This window comes from Canis lupus, chromosome 36, assembly GCF_003254725.2.
Source record: "Canis lupus dingo isolate Sandy chromosome 36, ASM325472v2, whole genome shotgun sequence".
NCBI lineage: Eukaryota > Metazoa > Chordata > Mammalia > Carnivora > Canidae > Canis > Canis lupus.
In genome coordinates, this window is record NC_064278.1 from 24,480,016 (window position 1) to 24,490,006 (window position 9,991).

Below are 9,991 nucleotides of genomic sequence, written 5' to 3' on the forward strand. Positions count from 1 at the left end.
TAGCTGATTCTCAAGTGATGACAGAACAGTGAGCCATTATTGTGATTAGTTTCAATGCTGTGTATACTTGAATCATATAAAACAGTATTTATTTAAAAAATATTTTTCCCTACATAGGCCAAAATAGTAAGATTTTATTGTTGATGTACCTACCTTAAAGATAGGTATTTAAAGCATGCTGCCAACATTTTGATTATACCATCAAGTTTTCTACACCCTTTCTGTATGAACTATTTTTCAGAGCATACATTTGATTATTGATAACATCATTTACCTGACTTTACAATTCAGTTTGTTTTACAGAATTAATAAGATACAGTTAAATTATTTTAACTATACTTAAGTCCTATTGTGATTAATGTGGACTATTTATCAATGCAGGTTTATCCTTATTTCAAATCAAACACGCAGATCATTTCTAGACTCTAGTGGTCCCTTTAAAAGAAGAAATGCTGTATATGCATTATATATATATATATATATAGTTCAGAAAGTCAAGATAATTTATGATGTTAAAGGTCAGGGGAAAATGGAAGTCTGTAGGTAAATTGGAAGAGAATTTAAGGATTGTTCAATGTTCCTTACCAGCCAATAATTGTGAGGCTAAATTTTATTTGAATTATCTCTCTTTTTCAAATTTTATAAATGAAATGATAATATTGTTGAGCACAATGCAGTGTACCTGGAACTCTAGCACCTAGCATTGACCATTCCCTAAATGTGAGACTAAAAGGAACCAGACAGAGCTCCTTAAGGAAACGACTGATTCCAAAGCTGGAATCCTGAACATCTAGTTATGCCAGAAAATCAAAGAAGTACTTATAAATTACAGCAGCCTGTCACAAGACTACAGGGGCCATTTTGAAGGATCTCCCACTGGCCAAATTTAGGATAATTTGAGCATCAAAACAATTAAAGGTGGTGATGAATTCTATATAAATCATTAGAAAAAGTAAGAATCCAGGAAACCACACCAATAATACACAGATTCATACCATTGGAACAAGAGAGGGATCAAGGGCTAGCTGGTAAATGTGGAGGAAATGCTGAATTTGGAAAATCATGATTTTATCACCATCACAGTGCAGTTTAGTTCAGCCAAGAATCACCGTTGGGTGTTGAATCTAGGGAAGAAATTTTGATGAAGAGCAGAATATTGGTATGGTCGAAAAGTATCTGTCCAAAGGTTATTTATTGATTGCAGGGGAAAGATAATAAGCAGTAGGAAAATCGGACAGCCCTTGATCTAGATGATGAAAATTAACATCACCAATTAGAGATAAGTGAATGAATACCTTGGTACCGTGAGAACACATCACTTACGTACTGCCGTGGCTGGGAATGCACTGTCTGCATCTAATTATGAGGAAACATCAGATAACTCCAAAAAAGATGAGGATTCTATTAAAAGAAGGAGGTGATAGGGAGGGAGATGAATGTATTCTTAAAAAATGTTAATGTATAAAAAGTCCAAGGTAGAAAGATTCCATGTTAAAGGAAACTAAAGACATGGAACGTAGATGATCACAAGACTGGATTCTGTATCTGGATGGAAATTAAATTTTTTAAAAGGCGTTATTGAGTGTGGACATTATTTTGCAGATTATAGGTTAAAGTGTGTTTTACTGATATATTTACTAAAATTGTAGCTGCATTGTGATTATATTGGAAGTTAATTTAGGAAATGTGCACACTAAAGTATTTATGGGGAAAGGCTTACTCTCAAATGGCTTAAAAAAAGCACTGGGTGTCGGTGTGTGCGTGTATACACAGACACAGACATAGAAAGCATGGGAGGGAGGGAAAGATGAAACAGCTAATGGGGCAAAATGCTAACAAGGAGATTCTGGGTAAGGTTATACTGGTATTCTTTGTTCTTGAAGTTTTTCTGTAAATTTGAAATATTTGCACATAAGTTTATACATTTGTATGTACACATTGGGGCTTATTTCTTTTATATTTATCTCATTGCTCTAGGTTGCTAATTTACCTTTAATACCTAATTGGTTTAAGATGTTAACATCCATTGCTTACAGATACACACATTGATCTTTAATTTCTTTTAAATAGTGCTGGGCCTAAAGGAGATAACATTTATGAATGGAGATCGACTATACTTGGTCCACCAGGTTCTGTATATGAAGGTGGTGTGTTTTTTCTGGATATCACTTTTTCATCTGATTATCCATTTAAGCCACCAAAGGTAAGAACCTAGATGTCCATTCTTTAATATTTATCCTTCTCTGAAATGCTAGAGATTAAATGTGTATTTATGTAGTCATTTTCATTTCATTGCTTTTCATGAAGTGATACGGAAACTCTCATGTAACCAAGTATTTTAAAACTGAAAGAAATTGATTTCTGCCTTATACAAATAGCTTTATAATCAGCGGAAAGAGGGTTTGTTAATTGCGAATAAAAATATGCTACTTTGCATACCAATAAAGCAGATGCATTTTAGATTTATGTTTTAAGGGAAAATATCCTATGAACCTTCTTTGAGAAACATATGCGGGTAAAAAGTAAACAGAATTAAATAAGAATTAAATAGCTTGAGTTTTGTGCTCAATACCTTACCCTTACAGATCAGCAAAAACTAACAAACCATAGCAAAGAAGAGGGAAACTACTATTATTTAATCAGCTTACTTTGTGCCCTCTGTAGATACAATGTAGAAATGAGAATGAGGGTAGTTGGGTAGCTTAGGCCTCAGTTGGCTCTCAGTATGAACTGGATGGATAACAGAAGGGTTGAGTTGTGCCTTGTGAGGATTGGCAATTATTTTTCACGTCTTAAACATGACAATTACCTGAGTAGTTTCCTCCTCTCACTTCTCATTATAAAGTGGTCAAGCAAACAGGTAAAAACCGCCAGTATTAAGCCTGAACATAATTATGGTTTAGTTACAGGGACTTCTGACCTGTCAGGGGAAAAGTATGTTGTTATCAAGCCTCTAACTAGGATGAAATGTCTTTCCTTTCAACATAGTTCCTTATGTTCCCTACGCTATTTAAAATACATGTAGAGTTTAATGCCTGCACTCACCTGGATGCATAGGTGGGGTTGGGGTTGGGGGTGGGGTTGAGATTGAGAGAGAGTAAAAATTGAAGGTATTTTTTTTGAAACCCAAGATTATTTCTCCATTATCTAATAAGGTAACAACAGTTCCACCTAGTGGTATCTACCTCAAAATACAGACCCAGAGCTCCCTATCACCTAGAGGTATTTACTGTCAACTGGAGTTATCAGTGATCCCATCAGAATTTAAGATCTTTAAACGACTGTCTTATTGAATGTTTTCAAGTATGTAGAGTGTATCTTGCTAGATCAAATAAAGGAACAAAAAGCCCTTTGTTATTGATACTACAAATTGTATTCACATTCAAAATGACACGTTAAGTGCTGATACATCCGTAACTGCTCAATTTTGCATTCTTTGGTTAAGTTTCCCATATTACAGAAAACAAAACCACAGCAAAATAGCCATGGCTGTATTTGCAAATAGTGATACTTCTTTCCAGATGCCTCATTTTTCTTGAAATTGGTTTTAATGTGGCAGCAAAATTAGATAAAGTTTGCAAGATGTATTTTTTTACAAAATTATTTTTGTGAGGGAAGATCTGTTAAAGAAAGACTCCTATTTTTCTTAGCATCTTTTAATGTAAAATAGAAATTGACTAACAAGAGTTTCAAACTATAGTTCTGTGTATGATTTATCAGTTGTTTTGGTTACTATAGTGGTTATGTTTTAATTTAGCATTAATTTTTTTTTCTGAAGTCTTAGTATTTTAATTTTCTAACCCTTGCATGTTGAATCATTCCTTTTGCCCAAGATCTCTCACACAGTGTTATGAACCACTATCCAGATCTGTGGTTGGACACGTGAAAAAGAAAGAATAATACTTCTGCTCTTATCTTGGTGTTAGGTATAATTATTTCTATACAGTTCTGCTTATTTTTGAGGTTCAGATAAGGTGTTGAACTTCTTGAGGGATAATACAAATTTAATTCTCTTCCATTCACCAATTATTAGTAGCTGAAAGGATTCAAAGTATTTTTAAAAATATTTTTTGAAAATATATTTATTTGAGAGAGAGAGCATGTGCACGAAAGAGCAAGCAGAGGGAGAGAGAGAAGCAGACTCCCTGCTGAACAGGGAGCTAGATGTGGAGCTCGATCCCAGGACTCTGGGATCATGACCTGAGCTGAAGGCGGGGCTTAATGGACTGAGCCACCTAAGCGTCCCCAAAGGATTCAAAGTATTAATTGCATTGTGTTTATAAACCACAGTCTGTTTAGTAGTCAGCTGTCGGTGATCTAAACATATATTATTCCCATATTCTAGAGCAGAAGTGTCTGACAAAAATAAGGCAAGCTACACATGTTATTTTAAATTTTCTATGAGCTACATTAAAAAGGGTAGAAAAAGTGAAATTAATTTTAATAACATCTAGTACATCCAAATTCTCATCATTTGAATATGAAACCAGTGTAAGTATTATTAATGTGATATTTTACACTCTCTTTCTGATACTGTGTCTTTGAAATCTGGTATATATTGTACATTTTTAGCCCATCTCACTTCAACTAGCCACATCTTAAGAGCTATAAAGCTAGTATGTGTACCCTATTACACAGAGGTTTTGGAGCTACAGTCTCTTCCTTTTTCTTATTGAATGTTTTCAGTTGAATGCTAGACCACTGGTTTCTTTTTGTTTTTTTTTTCTTTTTTTGAAATTTTCTTATTTTTAATTATGCATCCTTATCAGAAATATACTTTTGAGAACTTTTAATATTTTCTTTCTAGACTCCATCTGGGAGATCATGTAGTATCCTGCTAGTTCTAAAACATCAGGAACTTTTTCTTTTTTTCTCTGCTACTCCATATTAAGAATTAGCCACCCCATTAGTGTTGGTGACTGTTTAAAACTTGCCGGTACTTGTTCCTATGATTTATTCTTTTTTTTCCACATATCTCAGATGTATTAGTTTCCTTTATTCATTACCTCAGGACCTTGTTTCGTTTTACTGTCTTAGTCTAACAAGACGCTGAACCAACAGCAGAAATGAAAGGCTGAAAAATAGACAAGTGATTTCATCAACCTTCCTCTAAGTCCTTGGCCAATATTTTCTGATACATGACAGGACATTAACTGAGTTGATACTGATCTTTTCTACTAAGAAACTAATGTGACTTTTGTTTTATGGTAAAAAAAAAAAAAAAAAACTTCACAAGTTCCTTCTTACCTCTGGCACTAAAGCATTTCTGTTTTCTCTCACTTGCTTTACACAGAGAGCTGTATGTGCACACGTGTGCACGGTATATATGGTCATACATACATAGAATTATTGTATCATTCATTTAGCATAAACCAAGCAACCAAATCAGCTACTCACTTTGGTGTAAATTGATGAAGTTCCTTATCTGCTGGGTAAAAAAGGTTTAGTTAAATAAAACCGTTTACTTTTTTTTTTCTTTAATTAGGCTCCATGCCCATCGTGGAGCCCGGTGTGGGGCTTGACCACACTATCCTGAGATCAAGACCTGAGCTGAGACCAAGAAAGATGGTTAATCAACTGAGCCACCCAGGCGCCCCAAATAAAATCATTTACTTTGATGTTATTTAAACGTAGTATTTAATTAACTCTTCAGTTAAATTATTTTCTATTTAGTATCTATGATGTGTTACTCGTCACTTTTGCTGGTGAGAGTTTTAGTTGGTAATGGAGCATTCATTTTCTTTGTTTTTAATGGAACTGCCTTTAGGTTACTTTCCGCACCAGAATCTATCATTGCAACATCAACAGTCAGGGAGTCATCTGTCTGGACATCCTTAAAGACAACTGGAGTCCTGCTTTGACTATTTCAAAGGTTTTGCTGTCGATTTGTTCTCTTTTGACAGATTGCAACCCTGGTAAGCAAATCTTTATTAACACATACCGTGGGGCTACAGAAACCAGTGTGTTTTTGTGGTTGCTAAACTGTGGATTTGAGAAAGTAAATGCTATTAGTGGAAAGATCAGCATAAATCATTTTGCAAGGAAATTATCAATGCCATTTCATTTAGAATAGACCAGAAGTTTCACAATAACTTTTAGTTTATTAATGGCATGCTACCTATAATTATTTTCTTTCTGTCACTGATGGTTTTTTTTTTTCTTAATAATGTAGCTGTACAAAGCATGTTTGACAAGAATAAAGCAATGACTGGCACCAGTGTTTCCTTTTCTTGCACCTTCCATGCTACCATGTGCTTTAAAGCAGCCACTTACTAATGAAGGGCTTCTTAGTCTCCCTTCTCTCTTGGATTACAGTTAGTTGTCTTAGAGATAGTAATAACAGATATTAAAATGATAGCTGATGAGTTGGACCAGATTATGACATATAACCTCAGAGATAAACTCATTAATACATAATTCCTAACATTTTCAAGAGGTGCATACTTGCCACATAGTAACCTGTATAGTTGACTTGAAAAGTGATGTTTAGGTCTGAGATTTTGCATATGTTACCTTACTAAGTGGTCATTTTTTAAAGAAGCTGAATTACTTTTTCTATATATTGGACTAATCACCAAAGGCTTTTTCTAATATCTTAAGCCCAAGAGAGAAAACAGAATTATAAGGAGACCACTCTAAATGGACTTATAGGGAAAGTTCTTCAAGATATATTAAGTGAGAGAGCAAGGCACTGGAAAAATGTACATATGCATAACAATATTTTAAATGCTTGTGAATGTGCATAATATCTAGATAGAAATGCTGTAAACTCTATTGCAAGATTTGGGTTTTTATTTAAAAATTACATTTTTAAACATCCATAAGCAGGGAGACCTATAATCACCATACATGCTTTCATAGCTGAATAAAATGCCAAGAATATTAGTATTAAAGGCACACATTTTTTTAAAAAACTCAAATTTATTAAGTCAACATGCATTTTTTAGTTAAAAGGGCTTTTCTAATTTGAATATTAGAATATTTATGTTGAGCATTTTAATCTTGAAAATTCAGCCATTACATATCAAGGTGCTCCTAAAAAATTAGTGTTTCAATTTAATAGACTAGTTAAGCTGTAACTTGAAGACACCATCTAATCTCTTACTGTTTCTGCTTTTCCAGCGGATCCTCTGGTTGGAAGCATAGCCACTCAGTATTTGACCAACAGAGCAGAACATGACAGGATAGCCAGACAGTGGACCAAGAGATACGCCACATAATTCACAGAATTTGTATGCGGTGTGAAGGAGCAGAAGGCCCCTTCCCACTGTGCTGCAAATCTTTATAGCCTTTACAATACGGACTTCTGTGTATATGTTATACTGATTCTACTCTCTGCTTTTATCCTTTGGAGACTGGGAGACTCCCCAAAAAAGGTAAATGCTATCAAGAGTAGAACTTTGTAGCTGTAGATTAGTTATGTTTAAAACGCCTACTTGCAAGTCTTGCTTCTTTGGGATATCAAAATGTATTTTGTGATGTACTAAGGATACTGGTCCTGAAGTCTACCAAATATTATAGTGCATTTTAGCCTAATTCATTATCTGTATGAAGTTATAAAAGTAGCTGTAGATGACTAGGAATTATGTCATTTGTATTAAACCCAGATCTATTTCTGAGTATGTGGTTCATGCTGTTGTGAAAAATGTTTTACCTTTTACCTTTGTCAGTTTGTAATGAGAGGATTTCCTTTTACCCTTTGTAGCTCAGAGAGCACCTGATGTATCATCTCAAACACAATAAACATGCTCCTGAAGGCATAGTTTCCTGTCGTAATATTTTAAGTCAACCTTGTTAGAGGGTGTGTCTGAGATGATTGTTGATGAAATAAAAATGCGGATATGAAGATTGACTATTAAGGACCAGTACAAATAAATGAATTGTTAAATTGAAAACATTTGAATTCGTGTTAAATGTGTAGAGTTTTCTTTTCCTTAAAGTACTAATGAGAGAATATAATGAGCTTAAGTATGTAAAACTGGATGTTAAGTCATTGATCTCAAAACACATAATGCTTTACGTCGATAAGATGGTATTTGAGCAAAAGATAATATGAAATTGTGACTCATTTGGGCATCTGGTAATAACTTATGGAACATTTTGCTTCCTAATTGGTGATGTCCATCCACCATTGGACCGTGTTGTCAAATAACTTTAATCTGATAGTGCTTCTGGTGTCGTTGGTATATTTTTTACTTCTAATCGTGGTCTTGAATTTTCGTGGTGTGTGGTGTGCATTACCATTCTTATTATGGCACTGGGCCAGCAGATACCTAGAGGCAGAGTTGAACACAAAAACCCATTGTCTGCCCTGAAGGTAGAATAGAATTCTGGATTATTGTGCAGATGCAACATTTATTTCTCATTTGAAAAAATAATGGAATTTTAAGGGTCTTACAGCTTCTTTTGGTGTTAAGGGTTTTACAGCTTCTTTTTTGGTTACAATGATCAAATATGAGACTAGGAGTTAAAATTACTTTGCTGTATTCAGGTTTGGCAAACAGTATAAATGTGCTTAATTTTTTTCCATGACTACGATAATTATTGAGGTAATTCTCTGGTCAAGCAGCCAAGATTGTGGAATGCGGTGCAGATGTCTTCAGTAGTCCTAAACATGGAACCTAGAGTACCATCTTAAAACTGGAGTTACTAGTATAAAAATACATTGCTTCAAGCTAAAGTAAAACATTTATAGTTGCATCTACTCTCACTGAGAATAGTGGGCCTCCTACTTGAGTACTTGTCAACAGAAGTCTTAAATCAGGGTAAAAATAAAGTTATATTTATGTGTATTTTTCACTCTCTCCTTCCTCCCACTCCAACCCCCAATCTCCATATTACAAAAGGAGCAACACTAAACAAATGGGTAGTATTTTGAAGACTTGAGGCTTAGGTCTATGAAAACCTCCGAGCCTTGACTATTTTAGGTGGTAATCATCTATACTGGAGTTCAAGTCAGTGTGATGACAGTAGGGACCTTTTATGTAATCTGTGTGCATTTCTGTGCAGGTGAGCTGCAGACTTGTTTTTTTCCCCACTTCCAATATGTAGGTTCTGCATCCTAGAGTAATGAGCATCTCTCTTGATGCTAGAAAAGCTTTCATCATAACGAATATTAGGGTGTTGGAGATGCTATCGTTAGACTTCCTCTATCTCCCTAATTAGTACCACCATCCTTTTTTGCTACATGTAGGCTATACCCCAAACTCACTTGGGACAGAGAAGAGGGAACTGGTTACTTAAAAGTGTTTGTGGCTCTTTCACAAACTACCTTTGTAGTAGCCTTGAATAAGACACTGTAACTTCTTTCAATTTTAGTTTACTCATATATGAAACAAAAATTGAATTTGATTATTTCCTTATTCTCTATACTGAGCCCTCAGACTCAGTAGTTCTAATCCTATTACATGTGTTACCCCTTTTTCTCTTCTCTTTTAGGACCTGGCACAATTTCAAATAGACTGAAAACTAAAAGTTGTCATTTGGTTTCTTACCGTTAGGTTCCCTTAAAATCCTGAAATTCTTTTTACCTTGTTTCCTATTTCTGAAAAAACATAGATCCACTTTTCAGTTACATAGGTATTCATCTATGAATACTACAAATAGGGTGTGTTTTTCCCCCCATGAAACTTTGCCCTGGATGTAATTTGTGATATTTCAGAACCTCAATTTTTTTCTTCCCCATTCAGAACAAATTTTGCAAGTGAAAGTCCGAATGTAACTTCATAAGTATTCAAGAGTCATCATGGCACTGTGCATCGCATTGAGCCTGCAGTGTTCTAATTATGGTCATGTGGCCTCAGGAGCCATATAGTGCGCCACTACATGCCAGGCCCTGCTGAGTTACTGATGCGCCGTGTCTCTTACTGACTATCCCCTGCAGAGCTTTAGGAGAGGAGACCCTGACGATCTTTGGTTGACAGAGTGAAACTGATGCATAGACAGGTTAAATAACTTGCCCAGGTAGGTTACACAAGCCAGTATGATGGGG

General features: G+C 35.0%; 1 protein-coding gene across 2 annotated transcripts in view; it reads left to right on the forward strand.

Annotated features, from left to right (window-relative positions):
* The window catches only part of UBE2E3 (ubiquitin conjugating enzyme E2 E3), an 86,238-nt gene extending 78,478 nt beyond the window's left edge, over positions 1 to 7,760 (forward strand). For both annotated transcript variants that reach the window (XM_025460381.3, XM_035696425.2), the window contains exons 4-6: positions 2,071 to 2,203; positions 5,768 to 5,915; positions 7,123 to 7,760. In XM_025460381.3, the coding sequence (XP_025316166.1) occupies positions 2,071 to 2,203; positions 5,768 to 5,915; positions 7,123 to 7,220 (379 nt within the window). In that variant the 3' untranslated portion in view covers positions 7,221 to 7,760. The remainder of the gene's footprint in view (positions 1 to 2,070; positions 2,204 to 5,767; positions 5,916 to 7,122) is intronic.
* Positions 7,761 to 9,991: the final 2,231 nt, after the last annotated feature.